The sequence below is a fragment of the Labeo rohita genome, chromosome 18 (assembly GCF_022985175.1).
Source record: "Labeo rohita strain BAU-BD-2019 chromosome 18, IGBB_LRoh.1.0, whole genome shotgun sequence".
Classification (NCBI taxonomy): domain Eukaryota; kingdom Metazoa; phylum Chordata; class Actinopteri; order Cypriniformes; family Cyprinidae; genus Labeo; species Labeo rohita.
Window position 1 is genome coordinate 10,628,291 of NC_066886.1, and position 22,924 is coordinate 10,651,214.

Below are 22,924 nucleotides of genomic sequence, written 5' to 3' on the forward strand. Positions count from 1 at the left end.
AAATCAGGTAGCAAACAAACTAGTTTATCAAGGCAAATTTTCTTCATCTCTGTGCCACTGCCTTTTTTTTTTTTTTCATAAAACATTTATCTGAACAAAAGAACACATTGTTCAAGTCACAAACACGAAGACGTCCTCATTAGAAAAGGTAACAAATGTATGCTCCCTTAAAACATTTTCATTCTCATTTTCAGAAACCATGCAAAACACAGGAACAGTTTATCAAATGTCCCATTTTTTTTAATATAAAACAGATTTGAGATATGAAATGGATATATCCATCACCATCACCGGCACTATGGGAAAGGATATGTCCATCCTAAGGCACCAAGACGAATGACTCTATGTTTTGCTACCAGGATGATGCATTTCCATAGCTCTCTGGAACATCACCTGTAGCAAGATAGGGTTTTATACTAATGTCTGGTCCACTTATATGAACCCATCTTATAGCCTATCATTCACTCTGCTGCATCTTTTTCAGCCACTGCCACTGATTTGACGGCATCCACTAGGAAGCTGAGCTCATTGCACAAGGTCTCGTGCCGATAGGCCATACGGATCTGTGCCACATTTGTCTTTCGGATGTCATTTCCCTCTGGTCCATCCTGCAGATAATTCTCACCCAGGAAGTGTTTCTTCTCCTGTAAAAGAAATTTAAATAAGAGTTTTTTTATTGGTATGAAGCACATGCATGTTAAATTTAGCATTGGAATGTGTTTAATAGTAGCACTGGAACATTTTTTTTTTTTTTTTTTCAGGAAATATTTTGGTTTCAAGTTAAGCTCAATCATATGGAAGCCTGATTCCACCCCTGAATAAAAAAAATAAAGGTAATTGTGACTTTTTTTTTTTTTTACCCTCAAAATTCTGAATTTTTTCAAATTCACATCTTTTTTTTCAGAATTCAGAGTTTATATCTCACAACTGTAACTTTTTCTCACGGAATTGCCAGTTTGTATCTCACAATACTGACTATAACACAACTGACAGTTATTAATTCACAATTAGGAGATATACAATTCTGAGAAAATGCGTTTTCCCCTCTCAATTGCAAGTTTATATCTTGCAATTTAGGCTTTATAATGCGCAACTGTGAGTTTATATCATACAGTTCTGACTTAATAACACAATTGTGAGATATAAAGCTGCAATTCTGACTTTTTTCTGATAATTTCATGATATAAACTTGCAGTTGTGAGTTATAAAGCCTAAATTGCAAGATATAAACTCAAAATTCTGACTTTTTTTCTCAGAATTGTGATATAAACTCGCATTTGCGAGTTATAAAGCCAGAATTGCAATATAAACTCAAAATCTTTATATCACAGTTTATATCTCGCAATTGTATTTTTTTTCCTCACGGAATTGCAAGTTTATGTCTCGCAATTCTGACTTTATAACACAATTAAAGAGTTATTAAGTAAACTTATAAACTCAGTCTTTTTCCCTCTCAATTGCAAATTTATATCTTGCAATTCTGACTTTATATCTTACAACTGCAAGTTTATATCACACAATTCTGACTTAACACAATTGCAAGATATGAAGCTGCAATTCTAACTTTTTTCTTATAACTGCATGACATAAACTCGCAGCTGTGAGTTATAAAGCCCAAATTGCAAGATATAAACTTGCAATTTGTGACTTTTTTCCTCAGAATTGAGATATAAACTTGCAATTCAGAATTTTTCTCAGAACTTTGAGATATAAACTCGCAATTCTGAAAAATGTCAGTCTTTTTCCCTCTCAGTTGCAAGTTTATTTCATGCAATTTTGAGAAAAAAGTCACAATTGTAAGACAATGTCGCAGTTATCCTTTTTTGTATTCAGTGGTGTGAACGGGCTTCTATTTTCAACTTTATTAAAAAAGGCAACAATGTGGGTTACAGCGAGGTACTTACAATGGAAGTGAATGGGACCAATTCATAAATGTTAAAATAAAAAAAAGTAATACTCGTTTTAACAGAAATAAATTTAAGAGCTTCACATTTCTAAAAATTTGCACTGTTTACTTTTATTGTATGTTCCTAAATGTCACCTCGATTTTTGCTTTTCTTTTCTAAGGCATGGAAAGACAGGCTGAAATTTGTAAATCTGAACCCACAATATTATATTGAAACTATATTGACGGGAAAAGTGGTTCCTCACATGAGGATAATACTGCTTGTGGGCCCAGGTCATTTAAAACATTAAAACCCCCCTGCTTTAGAGGGTAGGACTGAGAGAGTACCTGATGAGACAGACCGCTCTGAAGCACACTATTTCTGGCGATCTCACACGTGTCGCACGTGCTTAGTTTCCACAGTTGTGCTGCAATGGCATACTCCTCCATCAAAGCTTCCTGAAGGTACAGCAACAGCATAAAATCACATCACCTTGACTCAATATAGATTAATAATTAACTCATTCAGTTTCAGCATTGATTCAGTGCACATCGTTCCTAGTAACTGCTCTGACCTTTGTGTAGTGGAACTGTAACGGGTCATCCGTGGAGAGGGACACACACAGGCCCTTCTGCAGGAACTCCCTGAGGGGATTCTTGGAATACTCTAAGAATAGGCTGTTATTGCTGAGTGGAGACATAGCAATGGGTACCTGGGCCAAATAATACAGGTACTGCAGGACAGGACTCTGCATTGAGAAATTTGATAAGGAAAGACTACATTAATAGTGTTAACTAACAGTTGTTGGGATAATATTCTCAAATGGAACAAGTGGAGGCTTGGAGCCAGAAACAGTATTGTGCAAGTTGTGTCACGACTTGTTTGTTTCTTTGAGACTGACCTTCTTCAGGTTGAGTCCATGAGAGATGTTGTCAGCTGTCAGGAAGGCTGACACCAGATGGGTGATGGATCCAGCCTCTCCACAGTGGGGACGGAACTGGAAGGTATTGAGACCACGTTCCCTGAAAATTAAAACACATATTCAATCATAGATGATTTGTGACTTCAATTATAAAGCTATTGGCTACATTCAAGGGAAATGGCTTCTCTTTATAGCGACTTACTTTCGTAGGTTGTTGAGAACCATGATGTTGGCATACATGTGGAATAGGTAGTAAGTGTACGGTGGGTTTTCCTCCATGGTCCACTCCTGAGGTTTTGGACTCTTATAGGTGAATATGTGATCACTGTGTTTGGACTCATCATCCACACTGTCAAACCCTGTCACCTGCAGAAAAAACATTCAAAGCTTTGCTTAAATCTGTCCACAGCCACTTTTTTCTTTTATTTTTCTTAAAGGGATAGTTCACCCAAAAAACAATGTACTTGTGCTACCTTTTAAGGCTTTGAATATGGTAGTTGCGTTGCTGTCTGTGCAGTATCAAAAAGCTCTCAGATTTCATCAAAAATATCTTAATTTGTGTTCAGAAGATGAATGAAAGTCAGGTTTGGAACGACATAAGGATGAGTAATTGACAGAATTTTCATTTTTAGGTGAGCTAACCCTTTAAGGCTTTTGTCTTACATAAAGACTGATCATCAACATGTTACATCAACCACACATTGACTACATTACTGATTTAAGCATAATTTAACCAAATCCATGTTTTCTGTAGTTTGTTTTTGTGGTTTTATTGTGCGTGACAATTTTATTTGAACTCATAGTCATCTGAGAACAATTACATTTTTTCAGAAGGGATTTGGCATGAAAGCTTGTTTCACTAGTAAAATGACTGTTTTGCGTTTAAGCTGTTAATTGCACTGTTGGTTATTAAATGCGACATGAATCTGCTCTGACTGGTCTTGCCAGCTGTGATAAAGCACTTACATGTTTGAGGAAGACATGCATTTCTTTGTATTTCTGAGGGTTAACGGTGGCCTGAAACAGTGGGAGGAAGATGTTCTCTAGCATCTTGGCGAAGTTGGGAAAAATCTTCTTGGATCTGAAAATGTCACTAAAAACAAAGTACACAATTTGAATTTAGGAAGCAGAAACTTTTTTATAAAGCATTTTGCCATTAAATATATATATATATATATATATATATATGAGACCCTGGACCTCAAAATCAGTCATAAGTAGCATGGGTATATTTGTAGCAATAGCCCAAAATACATTGTGCCAAAAATCATTAGGCTATTAAGTAAAGATCATGTTCCATGAAGATATTCGGTAAATTTCCCACAGTAAAAATATAAAGTGTAATATGCATTGCTACGAACTTCATTTGGACAACTTTAATTTTTTTGCACCCTCAGATTCCAGACTTTCAAATAGTTGTATCTCGGCCAAATATTGTCATATCCTAACAAACCATACAACAATAGAAATCTTATTTATTCAGCTTTCAGTTGATGTATAAATCTAAATTTAAAAAAAAATGACCCTTATGACAGGTTTTGTGGTCCTGGGTCACATATGTTTTATATGATATGATAGCATTGTTAATTGTTATGTTAGATTATATTAGAGGAGGACTTACTAGATCCTGGGCACCTGTATGATCCATCTCATGTTAGGGGAGTGCAACTTCTGGTTGATAAACCATTTGGACAGGCTATCCCACTCTTCAGGAGCTCGGCCGTAAATTGAGAGACGGGGCTCTGCGTGCTGATATTTACTCTCCTCCAGTTCTTGAGCAACCTCCTGTGCAAAACAATAACAATGCGATTGTTTATCTGGATGCTCTGACAGGTATAGTTTATTTTAGCTTATGTGTTAGTTGCTAAATTAGCATGCGAGTTGATCAGCTTTACCTTGATGAGACGTGCAAAGTATTCTCCGTTGATGTAGTTATCGCTTTTGAGGTAGATCTCTCTGAGCTCACTAGCACCTACTGGGTTGTATTTGGAATTGAATTTATCAAAGCGATGAAATGTTTGTCTGCCCTGTAACAAACAACAGTGAAATTTCATAATTACATAAAAATGCAGACAATGTTTGGCATAAAAATGCAGACAAATGTGACCCTGGACCACAAAACCAGTCATAAGGGTGAATTTTTTTGAAGTTTATACATCATCTGAAAGCACCTGTGAGGATAGGACAGATACAACTATTTAAAAATCTGGGATCTGAGGGTGCAAAAAAAATCTAAATATTGAGGAAATTGCCTTTAAAGTTGTCCAAATTAAGTTCTTAGCAGTGCATATTACTAATCAAAGATTTAGTTTTGATATGTCTACAGTTTGCAGCTTACAATGTTTTGTTGGCTATTGCTACAAATATATCCATGCGACTTATGACTGGTTTTGTGGTCCAGGGTCACAAATTATTCTGAGGTCATCTGAAATACGTACCGCATGTACATCCAATGAGTCTACTGTGAGATCATACGGGTCCATTTTTAGATTGTCAAACACCTGTTTGAGCGTGACTTTCTTTCCGCCCTTCTCTGCCACAACCCGGTCTGCTTCTGTCTTATATGTGTCCTTGATGAACTTCAGTAGATGCTTCTGGTTCATGCAGGCAGCTGCGTGAATGTGCGTATCAACCTGAATATTCATAAAAATATATATTTAGAAGTGAACAGGATCATTATACAGTAAGTCGTGGAATACCAATAAATTCGTAATACCTTTCTGACGTTGTAGAAGTCTCTGTGAGGAACGCTTTTCAGTTCCTTGAGTTCAGCCATCTCATTCAGCATTTCATGTAGTTGGAATTTGGACATCAGGAAGTTAAGCCTTCTGTGACAATAGGTCTTCCTATAAAAGAGAAGAGGTCTCAATAAAGTGTTTCCTTTTTTCCTGAATATCACCTATCCTGTTTTTTATTTAGCAACAGATGCATGTGTTATCAGTTTTGAGACTGTGTTGTGTTAAAGGAATAGTTCACACAAAAATGAAAATGTACTCACCCTCAGGCCATCCAAGATGTAGATGAGTTTGTTTCTTCATCAGAACAGATTACACATTACCAACTAGGCTAGAAGCAATAATTTAAATGGCAACTGTTATGCAAAATTCACTTTTAAATGTTGTTTGAATATAAATGTGTGTGAACACAACCACCCTATAATTATTAAAAATCCACACAATCCAAGATGAACAACGTGTTTATCTTCACGCTAGAGCATTTAAAAGCATTTTTAAAGCTATATAAGTTACTCAGTCCAGAGCAGTGTTTTTACTTTATTGTTTGGGTCATATTAACAGCAGTATAGGTACTGCATATTACACTGCTGGCACACAGATATAATATAAACATGCAATTTTTTTTCCTAGCTGTTACCCTTCACAGACATACCTGACTGTGTTTTTGAAACTTATGCATGGTTTTAATATAAATTTGTGTGTATTAAGTGTTTAAGCGCACTAAGACATGAAAGAGAACTTAGTTTAGTACTTCCGACGTGTGTGCTCAGAAAATCGTAGTTTAAGCTAATGACTAAAACGCATGATTTCAACGTAACAGATGTGAAAATCAAAACCAAACATGTTTTTAGCAGAGTATCTGAGGTCTGTAAACTTGTTTCTGCTTCCACTCAAAATAGGCATTTTCAAAATGATATAATTAATGATATGTGGGGTATTTTGAGTTGAAACTTCACAGACACATTTTGAGGACATTCAAGACCTATATTACATATTGTAAAAAGGGTGCCCTTTAAAGGGGTCATCGGATGCCCATTTTCCACAAGTTGATATGATTCTTTAGGGTCTTAATGAAAAGTCTCTAATATACTTTGGTTAAAAATTCTCAACGGTTTTGTAAAACAACACCCTTTTTACCTTGCCAAAATCAGCTCAGCTCTCATTCTAAGGGGTTGTTCCTTTAAATGCAAATGAGCTCTGCTCGCCCCGCCCCTCTCTTCTCTCTGTGGAAAGACGATCTTGTTTACTTTAGCCGCATTTAGGCGCTAAACTTCCTAACTACCACGTTATAAGGAAAGGCAATCGCAAAGACTCATAAAAAAATGCTTATACTCACTTCTGCTGTAAGTGAAGCTGGATCATGAATGATTCGCGCGAACATAGACGGATATATGTAGACTGGGAGGCGCATTCTATTCACAAACAAACGTAATCTACTGCATCTTCAGCGGCTCAGATGTCGGGAGTAAATGACGACCATTATGTTCATTGTTACATCCAGCAACACAACACCTCTATCGCTCAATCGGAGATATTCTTGTCTAACTTACATCCCTGCTCTGGAAAGTTACTGGACTGTGACAGCTGGTCTAAGGTAAGAGCTCATGTCAATCAACTATCGTGGAAGTGGCCTCAGTCGGTTTGACGCCACACTGACAGGCATCTGAGAACGGCTCGATTTGAAAAAGGGGATATTATTTTTACAGATTAATTAAAAACCAGTGCATGGATTTTTATCATTATAGGGTAGATCTGAACATACACTGCCAACACACATTAATGTCCAAACAACATGAAAAAGTGAACTTAGCATCCGATGACTCTTTAAAGTTAAAACGCCTTATTAATGAATTTGTTCCTTACAAACACACAGCTTTTGCTTCACACAGCATTAAAAAAATCTGTTCTGATGAAGAAACAAACTCATCTACATTTTGGATGGCCTGAGTGTGAGTCAAATTTTAGCAAATTTTAATTTTTGAGTGAACTATTTCTTTAAGTTAAGAGGTGGATCAATTTGAGGAGAAATATAACCTAACAAAACTCACGTTGGTCCGTCTGCAATCATGGCAAGGACGTGGCTCATGTCAATAGCAAAGGTTTCCAAATCAGGATATGGTAAGCTCCGTGGCTGATCTTGTTTTAAGGCGTCCTCATTATCATAGACGTATATGATTCCGTCTTTCATCCTCAGGGGGTAGTTCAGATTCTGTGGAAGGTCTTCCATACTGTATGGATCCTCACCCTCACTTGATGCGGGCCAGACATCTGTAGTCATGGATAATGAGGCATGAAGGGAAGTTTTAGAGGTGATGATTAGTAATATCATGTTATATTTATGCCTTGCCATAAATAGAAACAGGACTGGTCGTTTATAGTATCACTTTCTCAAACCTAATAAACAACCTGCACTTTTTGAGACAGAATATTAAAAGATTTAGGCCAGTCATTTAACACTTACACCATTTCATTTGTGTTGTTGTTATAAGTCTTTTAATATGTAATTGTGCATTAATTCTGCATGCACTGCATTCTGCATGCACTGATGCCAAGCATAACATACCTGGCAGCACTTCTTCCTCCTCACTCCATTTCTCATTATTGGCACTCCTTAGAAACTTGGCAGTGGTCCTGGGAAAGCGATGATATGCCAGCCGGGAATATTTCTCTCTGATGAAGAGTGCTGTCAGCAGGGCTTTTGCTGCTTGCTCATAGTCCTCAACAGTTATCTGTCAGAAGTGATCAAAGATGAATCAATTTTTAGGTATGAACCATCACTGACACTACAGTTTAAAAGTTTAGGGTTGGTAAGATTTCTCATGCTCCTTTTAATTTATCATAAATACAGTAAAAATAGTAATATTGAAAAAATATTAGAATTTAAAATAACTTTTCTATTTTAATATATGTGACCCTGGACCACAAAACCAGTTTTAAGTAGCACGGGTATATTTGTAGCAATCCATACATTGTATGGATCAAAATGACTGATTTTTCTTTTATGTCAAAAATCATTAGGATATTAAGTAAAGAACATGTTCCATGAAGATATTGTGTACATTTCCTACCCTAAGTATATATCAAAACTTGATAGTTAATTAGTAATATACATTGCTAAGAACTTAATTTGAAAAACTTTAAATGCAATTTTCTCAGTATTTTGATTTTTTGCACCCTCAGATTCCATACTCATGACTGGTTTTGTGGTCCAGGGTCACATATATTGAAACACCTTTTATTACTGTGATGGCAAGGATATAATTTTTTTTTCATATGAACCTTCAGAAATCACTGTAATAGGTTGATCTGGTTCTCAAAAAACATTTTATATTTTCTTTTATTAATGTTGAAAACATTGTTTTTTTCAGGATTGTTTGATGAAGTTCAAAAGAAATTCTTTTATTTAAAATATTTGGTAATAATGTACTTTCTGTCAGTTTTGATCAATTTAATGCATCCTTGCTGAATAAAGTTTTCAATTCTTAAAAAATAACAAAATAATTAAATCTCACTGACCAGTGTTGCCAAGTCTGGGGTTTTCCCGCAGAACTGGGCTACTTTAAAACTGCAATAACGTGATATTCAGACCGTGGAATGCAAATTTTACCTCGGCAAAAAATTTATTTTACAATTTTTACTGGGGAACCTCCCCCCAAAATGCGATTTGGCTAGTTTTGGCCTACTACAATTGGACGGGTTTTGCTGTGAAAACCTGGCAACCCTGTCACTGACCCCAAACCTATGAATTTATTAATGTAGATTATACAGTCAAACCAAAAATTATTCAGACACCAGATGTAATTTTTGAGTCCAGGACACTATAGTTAATTTATGCAAGTGAGGATAGCAAAATAAAGTAAACTGTGGCATATTATACCCAAAAATTCTCCATACAGTTGACTACCAGTAAAACTGATTAAAAAAAAATTGGGATCAAATATTGTTCAGCCACTTTGACTTGACAATGTTTTCCTGAAGTGTTTTTTCTTTAATTGCTAATGCGACCATTTTACACCACAGACTGAACAAAATTAAGCATTGCTTGGTAATTGGTCAACAAAGTATTGAAAGTTGTGAAAATACTGTCATACTAACAGTTGGCTGAATTTTTGGTTGATTGTAATCCATTACATACCTTTCTATCAAAGTTATCTGACATTATTCAAGATGAATTTGTTCTGACAATTTAACTCTGAGTTCTTGTAATATTTCCATTTTCTAAACTTATAACATCATTTATAAATGTAAAGTTTTGTGGCTTGGAGTCCCTTGGCTATCTATATGTTTTATATCTATATGATATTTTCAAAAGTAACAGATGTGGACACATACAAGATAGTCTGTTTAGGCTCCAACATATGATGAATATCTGAACAGTAATCATTGTATCATTAGCACTAGTTCATATTGCTTTCATTCATAAATTAATCCGCTAATCTACCACACATCCAAAGTATTTGATAATAAAACCACACCTCAACCGGTCATGCAAATCATAACTGAACTGGTATCACACATGTGTGACCTACTTGTACTCCTTTTAACCTCAGAAATTCATAGCTGTTTTGGATTAAAATTTAATGCCAAGTAGGGATGGGCGATATGGGCTTAAAAATTTAATCACAATAATTTCTGGTATTTACTGCGATAACAATATCAATGACGATAATTCATGGAAATCCTGTTTCTTTAGAGAAAAGTATTATCTTTACTATTTTTACCCAAAATAGAGTGTTGTAGGCATTACCGAGTACACAAGTAATGTAAGGACTGTTTAACTCACTGGAATGTTAATCAAATTATTTGTACATTCTGTACTGGAAGCTCCTAACATTAGGATGAATTCCTTGTGTGTGAAACACACTTGGCAATAAAGCTCTTTCACATTCGGAAGCCGGAGGGTGCTCTTGCGCTGAAACTCCACATATGATTTATAGTAGAAGTAATAATACTGACGACGCTTCAGAAATCTCTAAGAAAATCTCTAAATTCAGCTGTAGCTGAATAAAACGCAGATAGAGGAATTTTAACTGAGAAAACTTGAAGACAATAAACATACGATTGCTACAATATATGATTTGTCTGTGTTCTTCAAGCAATCTTAGGTATTTGTATAAGGATAAAGTATATTTATAATACAATGCTAATCGACAAAGCCTTTATAATACTATGAAATAGTATGATTTCTGCCTCATTCTGTGATACGAACTCACGTCTGATCGCAAAAGGTTATTTCAAACACTTGACTATGTTATGAAGTCAATTTGGAGAAAAAGCATGTCAATAAATGATATCTTTGTTGGACAACAGGTTTGTAAACAGACTCAAACACACACAAAACAGGCACACAAAAAACTTATTCAAGGCTCAGACCGATTTTTGTCGCACTGCACAGTTTTGACCAAACCAGTTTCAGACTGAGCTCCTCATTTAGCGATATACTATTTTTACATCCACCTTCAGCATGTCACTCCGTACTGTCGCACATAGAAATATGTCAACAACTAGACTTTATCGTTATTATCGTGGGAAGACTAATTCTTCCCTAATGCCAAGCCCTGTTTATTTACTTTTCTTGAACTGTATACACAATATTATATGACGCATCTTATTATATTTTCATAAAGTGTATCTATATATAAAATAATTTGCCTCTCACCCCTGCACAGTAGTCTCCGCTGATAGTGACCCTCTGGAATTCTGGGATATTGACAAATATAGGGCCAGTAGGTGAGGACGGAGTCAGCATGGGTGAAATCATCGACCAGTCTAGATTGACAGGCATTTGCAAGCACACTGACTGGGATCGTATCATCTTGAAACTCTGTTTCCTAAAACAGGACATACAGCATAAGAAATGCATTTCGAATATTACATTAGTACACTATGTAAGCTTACTGACCTTTTGACCGATTCCTCTGACATCTGCTCCTGTATTTCTTTGCGTAGCTCCCGCTCCTTGGCCTGATGCAAGCCGATAGGACAGTCCTCAGGGACGGTGAACATTGACATGGTGTTCTTATTGTCTTCTTCCTTTAGAGCTGAAGCGTACACCTTTTCAGCCAAGAGACGAACTCTTTCATCCACCTCGTGGAGAGAGATCTTCGTGAACTGACGCGGCATTTCTGCAAGGAGTGGTGCCAATAAAAGGATAAATGCCAAGAATGTTCGTTCATTCTATTATTAATGTTCATGATCAGGTTCTAGGAACTGTTTATAAAGAACATTGTGTGCATTAATTCAGAGTATGGGTGTTACCATTCTTCATCAAGTTCTCAATCTCCAATAACAAGCCTGTATCTATACACAAAATCATGGCAGTATGTCGTCATATTTTAGCTAATAAATTAATTCCTGTATTTTGCCAAAATGTAAAACCATTATTGAAGGTGGTAAAATGAAGTCAATTTAATGTGGAAATAAGATATTGATGTGTACATGTGGCAGTTTTGCAACTGCACAAATCATGGTTATAAACATGTCCTCAAGTATCTGTCCACACAGTTTAGGTTTCACTCTGCATCTTGTGCCTTGGTCTTAGTCGGGTATCTGCAAGGTTAGCTAAGTCCCTGTCCTGAGGTCAGTCACTGGATACCCAAAGTGTCAGACCAGTTGTTGTTGTGTTCTCTGGCAGAAACTGCACATGGTGCACGGTAAGCACGCATGCATGCATGTGCACGGCAAGCACGGCGAGCACCTTTATTTACTTAGCAGGCAATCAAAATTTGTTTAACGATAATAATAAGAAAAGAACCACAAAGAAAGATGAACTAATAATACATTAATGTTTGTTTTCTAAGTGAGGATGTTTATCAAGAGCATGTAAATATTGTATTATCATTCTTTCATATATTAGAAGGCTTAAACAAACCAGCACTGCAAAACAGAAGTGTATGCAGCACATTTACAAAGTGTAACTTTGTGGTTGAGTTTTAATTAGAACACTGTAAGACAAGGCACAAAAAGGCAAGACAAAGTGTCGCACAAGCATTTTCAAACAGACATCTGGGTTTACAGAATGTGTTTTATGCACAGTTGCTGAAAAATGTTATTGCTATTCAACTGACAACCCTAGCTGTAATCTGTAAGAAATAATATTTAAATGGGAACCATGAGTATTAAGACTTGTACGGCTTAATATAACGTAAATGATGTCTCTTACTAAAAGATGTACTAGAAAACCCATGAACGAATTACATTATTTAAAAAACCCACATCATTTTATACTTATTTTGGATTATGGGGGCACCATTATTTCGATTACATCAAATGGTTGCACTCGTGATCTACTGCCGCAACCTGTTGCTATTTTTACCACAACATACAATTAACACAAACTCCACAATACCACAATATAATACTGACACAAAAACAACGGCTACCTAAAGTGCTTACAGGTGGCAACAGATACGCATAGGCTTAAACCAAGTTTCAGCATGTTTACATTCTGCCAGGATGGTATTTAGCGTTTCTTGTCTCTACCATTTGTAAGCTCTCAAAATAATGGAGCTACCCATGGTCAAAAAAATGGATAAAACAATTTGGATTTTTTAAATATTAGCTATATTTCATTAAAAGACATCATTTACATTATTTTTAAGTTATACACTTCGTAATACCCAGGGGTTCCCTTTAAAAAATGATACAGATTTATATAGCGAGTAAAAAATATTTTGTCAACTTTATACAAAGTAAACATTTAGTGATAATTTAAAAGTCAATAAATGAATACTGGAAACAAGTTGTCCTAGTAATATGATGCTTAATATTTTTATTTATTAAATTATATAACTACCATTATATTTTAAGAAAGGAATCATATTATTTTGGGCATCAAATGTCACGCAGGAGAGTTTAATATTGGATAAGTTATATATCTATTAAAATTATTTTTAGGCTACTAGTAAGAGAATGGCAGTTACCCTCACCAGACAAACCTCACCACACTTCCTTTATTCACACACAGACTCCCTGTGCTATCAGTCATAAACTTATATTTACATACTGTCCAGTAGGTTGCAGTTTCATATCAGTTGCCACGTCTTTCCTGTATCACAACTGCTTATAGAAGGTCTGGTGCTTCTAAAGCATAGGAATGTAGGTTGGGGCCCATCCTATAAACAGTTTTTAATGGCAGCAGACAGGGTTATGAAGTCAAATCCAAGTTTGTTGACTTCCACCTATGTTGACATGTAACTGGATATGCCACTGCACCGTCAACAGTCCGCAAGTCTTCAATATAGAAGCTTGACAGGCCTGTCAGATGGATGATTCTAGGCTATTCCCACCCCTGCCCATCTAGGAAACCTACATACCAGACGCCACATTCACCACACTTCTAGAACAGCCTGACCTTAGGCATGGAAGTGAACCCCTCTTAATATATCAAGCAATATATCAAATCAAGCATATATACACTGAGTGAGAGAGAAACAGAGAACCTTCTATTTTTCTTACTGTAAAAACATGTAAAACTGTAAACATATTATTTATGGTCATTTTAAAAGTATTTATGACATTTATTATTTATATATAGAGAGAGTAGAATAAAAATTAACATTGTGTGTAGGTATATATAAAAAAATATATATGTATTAGTAAACATTTCATTTTTTGACATTATTTCAACCCATCTTTAACTCATTGAAAATACCCATTCTGTCAGAAGAATTGTGCACTGAGCTATTGTTTTAACACGTGCAACCAACATGTCACTTTTCTATTGAAGAAAAGCTCGCCACAGTTTATCCCTTACTTCGGTTTGACCCTTCCAACAGCCAATCTTTTGACTGTCCCTGACCCCTATAATTCTGCTTGAGCAACCCTATTGTACCAAACGCTGGAATATACACTTTCTCTTACCTTCAGCACTTATTTTTGCCATGGTTTTACTGGATCTCTGTGTTTGGACTCTCTATTTTCCTGTTGCTTTCTAACTGTGGTCTTCACTTCTAGGTCTTGTTTGTCTATGAGGCAGCTTCAGTGTTTTCCAGTCTTGAGTATCCCGCTCGCCCCTATTTAAAGAGTCTGATAGCATCATGTCAGCAGAGGGCTTGGCTGGACGTCACAACAAGCTGCGAACTGAACCTGAGACCCTTCTAAATGCTGGCAAGTTCTGGAGCTTTCAAGATGTGAGGGTAATTTCCCAGCCCTGTGTTTTTATAAGGTAATAACATTGTCTTGGCCCTGGCTCACACGTGTTTCAGAAACATTACTCAACCTTTAAAGGAAAGCTGTATATGCTATGGCTTAACATATACAGAGTACACTACTACATGGCATTAAGAGCCATGTTTACATTCCCAAGCTTTAAGCCCTATGATTTCCGTGATGCGGAAAACACGGAATCCAGTCATAAAAATGGAATTTACTGTATAACGCAGAATGTCACGGGATTTACTGAATTTTGGATGAATAAATCAAAACTAGGTCAGTAAACTAACACGTGTCTGTGAATACTAAGCCACAAAAATATTTTAATATGAATCCTGCATGTTCTGCATATCTCTGTTTGAATGAATGGCGTAGATGCGTGTTCGTTTTCTACACAGATACCACATATATGTCTACAAGATGTCTGTTAAAGATCACTTGATCTGGAAAGCATCTGCTGTCATATGTTAGTTTTACATAAATTCTAAATCATAAACATCTTAAAGACATCTAATAGACGTCCATTTGACATCCGATAGCAAACGTCCATTTGAAAAATACATTTGTAGATGTAAATGCAGACGTTAAATAGACGTCTCTGTGATGTGTGCTATCAGGGTACACATACTGAAGCGCACGTGACATTGGCGGTGTTTTCAGCCTTTGCCACCTCAATATACGAATACAGGCCCAGATAGCACACATACGTCTGCAAGATGTCTGTTAAAGATCATTTGATCTGGAAAACATCTGCGATGTACAAACATCTGACAGACGTCTGTAAGATGTTAGTTTTACATACATTTTAAATCATAAATATCTTAAAGACATCTTATATACATCTGTTTGACATCCGATAAGAAACGTCCAATAGACGTATTGCAGATGAGCAAACACTCTAAAAAATACGTCTTGCAGATGTAAATGCAGACGTCAAATAGATGTCTCCATGATGTATGTGTGCTATCAGGGGGAACAAATAAATATAATCTCTAGAACTTTACTGTTTCTTGTGAGAAAACTATCGTCATATCATATACAAACAGAAACTTAAAGGTCTTCACAGCGACCCATCAAAATATAAGTTTGGTTTAGCTTGAAGATACTGTGACAGAAATATATGACTTAATGTAATGACAGTACTACTACTAATAATAAAATTATTAAAACATTATTTTTTAAGGAATATTTCCTAGAAAAAAATATTTACCAGAATTTATTTACGGAAAAATGCACAAAGTACACAACAAAGTATGTTTGGCTAAAATAATAATTAATAATAATAATAATAAAATTTAAATATTTTTAAAATAAAATTAATTAATTAGAGATGCTTTTGATTTTTAAAATTTATTGAACCCATTAAAAGGAATCCAATTTTAGGAACAGATTTTGGTAAAAATAAAACTGAATCTAAGAAAAAATATTCATAAGGCCTTAATAATGTAATTAATGTTAAACTTTTAATAAATTGCTCTTAAATTGTCTACGTTCCATGATTTAAATTAATTAGACATGCTTTTTGATATTTTTATTGAATATTTCTTAATTTAACCATTAAAACTTTAAAACGAAAAAAAAAATAAAACGGAAAAATAAAACGGATTTCATAGGGCCCTACAACCTCAACCTTGGCAACTTGTCATATATAACAGCTCAACCTGTTTTTTAACCAACCTACGCTAACTATGCCCTACCCTGCACAGGTAACCAGAATCACAGGTTACTCCATTTTGAGTCAACATAACTCATACACCACCAGTATACTGTAAGCGCCGTATTATTAGCAAGCTTCTGGAAAGCACAAGCTGACACGTAAATGACCCAAAGGAATACTCTGTTCCAAACAGCGTCCTGTACAGTCATAATCACTCTTTAAACACGGCTAAAGTTACACTCACCTTTTTAGCTAGACTCTGAAATGAGCACGGAGGGAACATAAGGCTTAAAGTAAATTAGCAAAACTTTTTCAAAACACACCATTTAAGCAGAGAAACTCTGGTGAGAGTATTTATTTACCTGCGCTTTGAGAAGATCAGGGTACGAGTTGTTTCGGAGCGAGTGTCGGGGGTGACAGACAGAATTAGCTCTGTTTATTTGTGCCTATTAAAACCGTGTCTCCTCCAACCTTTCCTCATTTGTAGGAAACAATTGGGAGAAGCTGAACTCCGCCCTGCAACACAACACTGGCTCCATACCTATACTTCCTAGCCTCCACCCCCTCCCCTTACCTCACATTTCTCTTTGTCTAAAGGATTAAGTTCTGTTTTCCCCATCTCAAAGACGGAAGAGGTGTACTTTCAGTTTAACATACCAAGTCCAGCCTACTTTGTGCCATACATTTGCAGTATGCTTCTTGTTTTGCAGCATAACTCTAATTTCAAAGGCTGCAAACCATTAAATTAAGTGAAATCATTCTCATCAGCAAACAACTAATGCATGTCATTAGTGTCATTTAACCTTTAAATGAAAAACATTTTTGCAAAGTCATCTTTGCAGCCTTGCACAAGTCATCAACACTTGGCATAAGTAAAGTGCAAATAGGTTATTTATAGAAATGTGCTGTGCTCTTTTGATAGAGCACTTTATGACATGCTTGCAAAGAATGTTGTGGACACACTTGCAATGCTATGCTTTTAACCTACTTTGACTGAGTGACAACACCAGACAATACGTCTGCAGGACACCTTTTAGGGGCTTGTTCTGGTGGACCAGTACACTGGCCTTTCACAAAAATAAAAGTGACATGTTTTCAAGTTAACATGTAGTGTTCAGATACAGTATTATCATACAGTACGCCAAACTTACCCCTCCCAAGACTGGGCGTTGATTGTTGCTTTGATAGAGGAGTTCCTTTTTTGCTCATTTTGCACAGCGTAGTAGATGCCGCTACAATTCTAGTGAAATCTCCACCTGAGAGACAGAGGCAAACTCATGTTCTTAAAATGCATTGTAGGAATATTCCTAAAACAATTCCACAGTCAAAACTTTTATTTTAAAGTTTTAATAAGCATACTATACTAACATAGTGTGTTTACCTCTCAGTGAGTTGATCACAGCTAACTGACAATCTTGTGGTATTCAAAACAGGAAAAGGAAATTCGTAAGTACTACAAATAATCTGCAAGACATTAATGCAATGTTAGATACAAAAGTAAAACATGTACATTATTGCTATTTCCTACTAATATCCTGTGTACATTTATGGTATTTCAGGCTAAAGTAGCTCAACTTACCTTATCTACATAAACACAGTTGTACAGTTCTGAATAAGGAAATGTCTGAACGTTCAAAAAAAAAAAAATGCCAACACCCCTGATAAAACTGTACAATCCTGAGCTCATTTTAAAGCTTAACCTATTTTACAAAGCCAGACATGTAAACAATACAAGACAAAGATAGAGTAAAATTATGTACATGGATTAAGACAGTAAAGCAGTAAAGGAATGAGACATGAGACCGCAACAGGTTCAAACCTGCAGGAGATGCTTTTAAAGAGCCCAAAGGTTACTTCTAGCACTTCTATTGTTGTAACCAAACAGCCAAGGGGTTAGTAAAGTTCAACTTTAAGAAATTCACCAACTCACCTAACGTGTGCGGACTTCAGTGTTTTCTCCCTGCAGTCTTGCTGTCTCTCTCTGTGTTTGTGACTGACTGTCCCCTGAGACACTCTGCAGTGTTGTATAGTGCAGCACTCACTGGGTGTGAAGACATGCCTCAAGGCTTTTACAAGCTGTATCTACAAGAGAAAAATGTCACAACGTTTAACCCTTTCAGTGACGTGCACACTTGAATCTTGTCCAGAAGGCTTTTCTTGGTATTTAATTCGTATGAAACTCTTAATGCGTTTTGCATATCATCTCAGGCTGTCTTTCAGTGAGTTTGCTCAGGGACACTTTCGACGTTCTGTTGTTACATAGCCCAGGCCAAACTGTATTTTTGCCGATTAATACAAAAATGAGCGCCCAAATGTTATAGCTTGGTTATGTTACTCACCGTACACACGTACACCTGCCATTTCTATTCATTTGAGGAGAGAACTGGCAATGAGATGAACGAGAATGATTCTAACTTTCACATATAACTTGCTTTTGCGTTCATCTGTGCTCTTTTAAGTTTTTATCCACACAGATATACGATACACTGAGTGTACTCTATTGTGAGTGTATATTTTAAGCATCATTTTGTGAAGTACGATGTAACTTTTCATTAGAAGAAAAATGTGGAAATGGTCTGTTTTGCTTCTCTGTCCAGCCTATCACATGAACGATGTGTCGCAAGACTGCCTTTTATCTGTAGACAAAGTAACCGTTGAAATACCTTATCTTTACTTTGTAGTGATTTTATCGGTGTTCTTCAGTTTGTCACTTCTCCTTTTGCTATTTCTAAAACTTAAAGTTGAGATGTTACTTTTAACGTGTATAGTAATTGAAGGGGAGAGCGCGCCCTCTGCTGGGTTTGTAGGCATAATGTAGTTCTTACCCTATTGAAAAATAAATATACTAAAATGTATTTAAAATACATTTATTTTACGCTACGTATACTGCAAATACATTTACATTTTATGTACTTAATAAAAAATACCCTGCAATTGCAGTATACTAAACTGGTATTTTTAAAATCTGCTAAATGGGAACAACTAATTTTATACTTAGAATTGCAGAATTGTGCAGAAGTAGTGCTGAGGTCCAACTAAATATATACTTAAGTATATTTGATTGTGCTAAAGTTGAACTATTTCAAATATGCTTTAGGTGCACTTTAAATATTTTGTATTTAAAGGCTGATAATATTTAAATATCATACAATCCTCATCAACAGTGTCATTAAAACATATTTTAAGCTTAATATTAAGAAATGTGCATTGTGCACAAGTAATACTCCAATTTTTATAGGCCTATCAGTAAGTCTTGAGCGATATGTCAGTAAAAGTGTTAATAGACTTGAACTATACTTAGTATAAAATAAATGCATTTTGAGTCTATTACTTTTTTACTAGGGTATTTTTTCCCCACAGACCACTAAATTAAATTTTGTTTTTATTTAGCTTATTGGCAGATATTTTAGCTAAATATTTGATGTTATACTGTGTCTAAACTTTTATTGCTTAAATAAATGACAAATTGGAATGTAGTTTCAGTTTCTCATGCTAGATGGCATCAACACACAAGGTTTATTTGGTCAACTTAATATTTTATTATTATGAGTTTGTTTTTTTATCATTCAAAGCTGCCATGGAAATAACACACGAGTTTTCCTCACACATTCTTGCTGGTGTTTAATAGGTTATTAATTAACAGGTGTCACATTATTGAACGATTCATGTGAAAAAAAAAAATGCTTTTCATTATAGCGATATGCACTTAACAGGATAAACATCTTATTTCAAAATAAACTATAGATGCCCGTTTCTGTATACAATATTTCTTAAGAATACATGTACAGTATGTAGATATAAATACATGAACTTTTAACATACAGTATTTTCATAATATACACATCTTTGTACACATTACTAATAGACTACATAATAATATTAAAGTGAAATATTGCACGGCTCCCACAGAATATATATGTAAATCAGTCTTCAAGTATGTGGATGTCCTTGAGGACAGCAAAAATCATTTCTTCCATAAAGAGTTTTCTCCGTTCTTCATCATTGGTCCTCCATGGTAAATAGCTTAGTTCCTTTTTCCTCTTCTTGCTATTCTCTCACCGTCCTCTTTAATGAAAATTTGGGCAGGCAGAGTTCTAGTTCCTTCATTCCTCCAGCAGAGGGCGCATCAGTGCTGCAGAAGAGACAGAGAGTCAAGTCCCAAAGCTCCATTAGAATGACAAGAATGCTAAACACATGCATTGACCATCTATTCCTCTCGTATTGCCTTAGACCCACACATTTTTTAACATATATCTATATTTTCCCAGCTGATAGCATTCCTTTTTTTCCGCAACCACTTTAAGTGACCTGAATCCTTCTCAGTCCAACCCAACAGGCAGAGAGAGGATGGAGAGAAGGATGCTCCAGTTGCTCCTTTGTGCCTGAAGAGAGTACACTAACGTTCAGCAAAGGAAGTATCAGAAGCATCTCAGTAAACCAAGCCAATGGAAACCAAAAGCCCAGGACAAACCGCAGAGGTGTTCACGGGTTGTTCTTTAATCCCCATTGTGGATGGATCCTGGAAAGTTAGTGCCAGGAGGTTTGAAGGGAACGTCTCCGCCGCCGTCCGTAGCCGTTTGAGCCGAGCTTCTCAGTAGGGGCGTTGTTCGTCTTCGTGTTGAATAAATTCACCAGGTGGGCCAGTTCGTGCACTGAGCAGGTGGACAGATTACAACCCGCTCTTTCCACTCGCTTGATTGAGTAGGCTGGTTCTGTTCGCTTTACCCTCATACTCCTGGGAGAAACAGAAACAATGTTTTCATGACTTACTGGGAACATTAGCAAAACACTCTTATTACACGCAATAGTTACCACGCCGAGACAGCTTGAGGCTGTCTACACTGGATGCTGATTATAATGGGTTCTAAAGTGTTTTGTCGTATCATGGTGTGGACACAATGTTAGAACATGTTTTGTCACTCTGGCCCTAATACGGGTTTGTTCAGTCAAAGAATGTTTCATACCTGTGCTGTGGTGCAAATGACTCAGTATCGCTGTTCCTCTGAGTCAGCAAAGCTGCTGAGTTGCTCTCGCTCCTCTCGGACAAGCTGTGGACATCTCTCCTCACCCTACCCTGAAGCCAAACACTGAGCCTAGACAGTGACAAGAGAGACCTGTTAGATTTTATTCAAAAATCAGGGAGTTTTAAATGAGACAGGTGGTTCGGTCATGAGGGTACCTTCTCAATCCATCCGAATTTAGAGGTTTTGCACTCGTGATGCTCAGCAGAAGTGTGGTCAGCACACACCACAGGAAAGCCTTCTGAAGCACTGAGTTCATTGTGAATGGAACCTGTGGAAGAATGTGCAGAAATGTTATTAGTTGTATGAAATGCATGCTTGTTTTATCTTCTCACATCTCATGAATTGTGAAAAAATAAGTCTAAGTGATCTTTCTGTTCCTGGGTGACTGGATGCTGGTCACTCATTTATTTTGAAAGTTACATAGAGGTTAAGATTTGCTCAAGCATATAATTTCCTTGTTGTTAGTCTTATACTTGTCTGTTGAGTCAAGTGCACCCTTGGTGCAATGATAATGACTTGCCATAAAGTCAGATTTTTGGTAAACCATGTTTTTTACCTTGACCTTTGAGGTCACCAAAGCCAAGAGTTAATAAACCAAGAAAACATACCTGATAGTTTCAGTTGGTCTCTGGAAATGACTGCACACTCAAAAAGTGGTGATGGTGAAGTCTGTGTTGTAGTGTATTTCCAAGTAGCGTCCAAATCTTGGTTGGCTAAGGATGAGTATTCAGCTGTGACACTGCTAATGGTCTGAGTTCCACAGAAAAACCTGAGTGCTTTATATACTTTACAGGGGGTGGGAAGGGGCGGGAGTTGTCTTGAGTGATAGCAGCCACATCCCTATTCTAAACTAGCCAACAACTTTACGTGCCCTGTCTTAAAAGGATGGAATATAACCCCTGGGAGAAATCATTACTTCAGCATTCCTGTAATATTGTTTTTAATTAGATGACACCATTTGTTTTGGTTCTGAATCATTTTCATATCTCCTGCTTGTCTGTGTACACAGGGTCGGAGAGGTTTTGAATTGTGGATGGACAGGCAGAATTGTAGATGGAAAGATTCATTTTACCAGACAAATATGCTCCAGCATCAGCCTTGTAAACATCTGATGATTAACTTCCTGCGAAGCATCTGGAATGCACGTCTAATTGGTGATCGAGTTTATTTCAAATGTTGTGACTGGGAGATGTTGTCCTTGGGATAATCACTCCGTACAAGCCCTCACACATTCCAGCCACCTACACATTTTGTTAACAAGTTAGGAATGTGGAATTAATGATTTCTATATCGAGTACAGCTAATATGACACCGGATGCTTTGCCAAAATAATTTGTGAATGGAACATGCCCAAATTTGTAACTGAAGAGAGAGAAAAACTGTGGATGATAATTATTCCTGCTCATTTTGCACATACCAAGCATGTGATTTGGTTCTTCTCTTTCGGGATTGTTCTGGATTGCTTATGTGGCATATTTTTTCTTCTGTGGATATATACATAAATGACACTTTATATACAATACAATTCAAAAGTTTGGGGTTAGTTA

General features: G+C 36.3%; 2 protein-coding genes across 5 annotated transcripts; both read right to left on the minus strand.

The window, feature by feature from the left end:
- Window positions 1-229: 229 nt before the first annotated feature.
- On the minus strand, window positions 230-18,435 carry ampd3b (adenosine monophosphate deaminase 3b). Of its 4 annotated transcripts, none has more exons than XM_051134468.1 (17): window positions 18,284-18,435; window positions 17,735-17,817; window positions 17,505-17,609; window positions 11,446-11,668; window positions 11,203-11,374; window positions 8,107-8,272; window positions 7,592-7,811; window positions 5,525-5,654; window positions 5,247-5,441; window positions 4,704-4,835; window positions 4,430-4,593; window positions 3,775-3,901; window positions 3,011-3,174; window positions 2,788-2,908; window positions 2,461-2,634; window positions 2,234-2,344; window positions 230-644 (listed from the first exon to the last, which is right to left on the minus strand). In XM_051134468.1, exons 3-17 carry the CDS (start codon window positions 17,560-17,562, stop codon window positions 462-464), a joined length of 2,340 nt encoding a protein of 779 aa, XP_050990425.1. In that variant the 5' UTR covers window positions 17,563-17,609; window positions 17,735-17,817; window positions 18,284-18,435; the 3' UTR covers window positions 230-461. The 4 variants fall into 4 exon arrangements, with proteins under 4 accessions (XP_050990425.1, XP_050990426.1, XP_050990428.1 ...); XM_051134469.1 differs by having other exon boundaries at window positions 17,735-17,767; window positions 18,284-18,407; XM_051134471.1 differs by lacking the exons at window positions 17,505-17,609; window positions 17,735-17,817; window positions 18,284-18,435 and adding an exon at window positions 16,716-17,283.
- Window positions 18,436-19,959: 1,524 nt separating this feature from the next.
- Window positions 19,960-22,122, minus strand: admb (adrenomedullin b). Its single transcript, XM_051134446.1, has 4 exons — window positions 21,986-22,122; window positions 21,533-21,645; window positions 21,318-21,446; window positions 19,960-21,088 (listed from the first exon to the last, which is right to left on the minus strand). Exons 2-4 carry the CDS (start codon window positions 21,631-21,633, stop codon window positions 20,881-20,883), a joined length of 438 nt encoding a protein of 145 aa, XP_050990403.1. The 5' UTR covers window positions 21,634-21,645; window positions 21,986-22,122; the 3' UTR covers window positions 19,960-20,880.
- Window positions 22,123-22,924: the final 802 nt, after the last annotated feature.

What these genes read in the sequence shown, in the direction of transcription:
- ampd3b (XM_051134468.1), bottom strand. Translation starts at nt 17,562, where the DNA reads ATGAGCAAAAAAGGAACTCCTCTATCAAAGCAACAATCAACGCCCAGT. An exon ending in TCAGAGGAATCGGTCAAAAG is followed by an intron (nt 11,375 to 11,445) that starts GTCAGTAAGCTT and finishes GTCCTGTTTTAG; the next exon opens with GAAACAGAGTTTCAAGATGA. An exon ending in TACAGTTCCACTACACAAAG is followed by an intron (nt 2,345 to 2,460) that starts GTCAGAGCAGTT and finishes CTGTACCTTCAG; the next exon opens with GAAGCTTTGATGGAGGAGTA.
- admb (XM_051134446.1), bottom strand. Translation starts at nt 21,633, where the DNA reads ATGAACTCAGTGCTTCAGAAGGCTTTCCTGTGGTGTGTGCTGACCACA. An exon ending in AATTCGGATGGATTGAGAAG is followed by an intron (nt 21,447 to 21,532) that starts GTACCCTCATGA and finishes GTCACTGTCTAG; the next exon opens with GCTCAGTGTTTGGCTTCAGG. An exon ending in TCATTTGCACCACAGCACAG is followed by an intron (nt 21,089 to 21,317) that starts GTATGAAACATT and finishes TGTTTCTCCCAG; the next exon opens with GAGTATGAGGGTAAAGCGAA.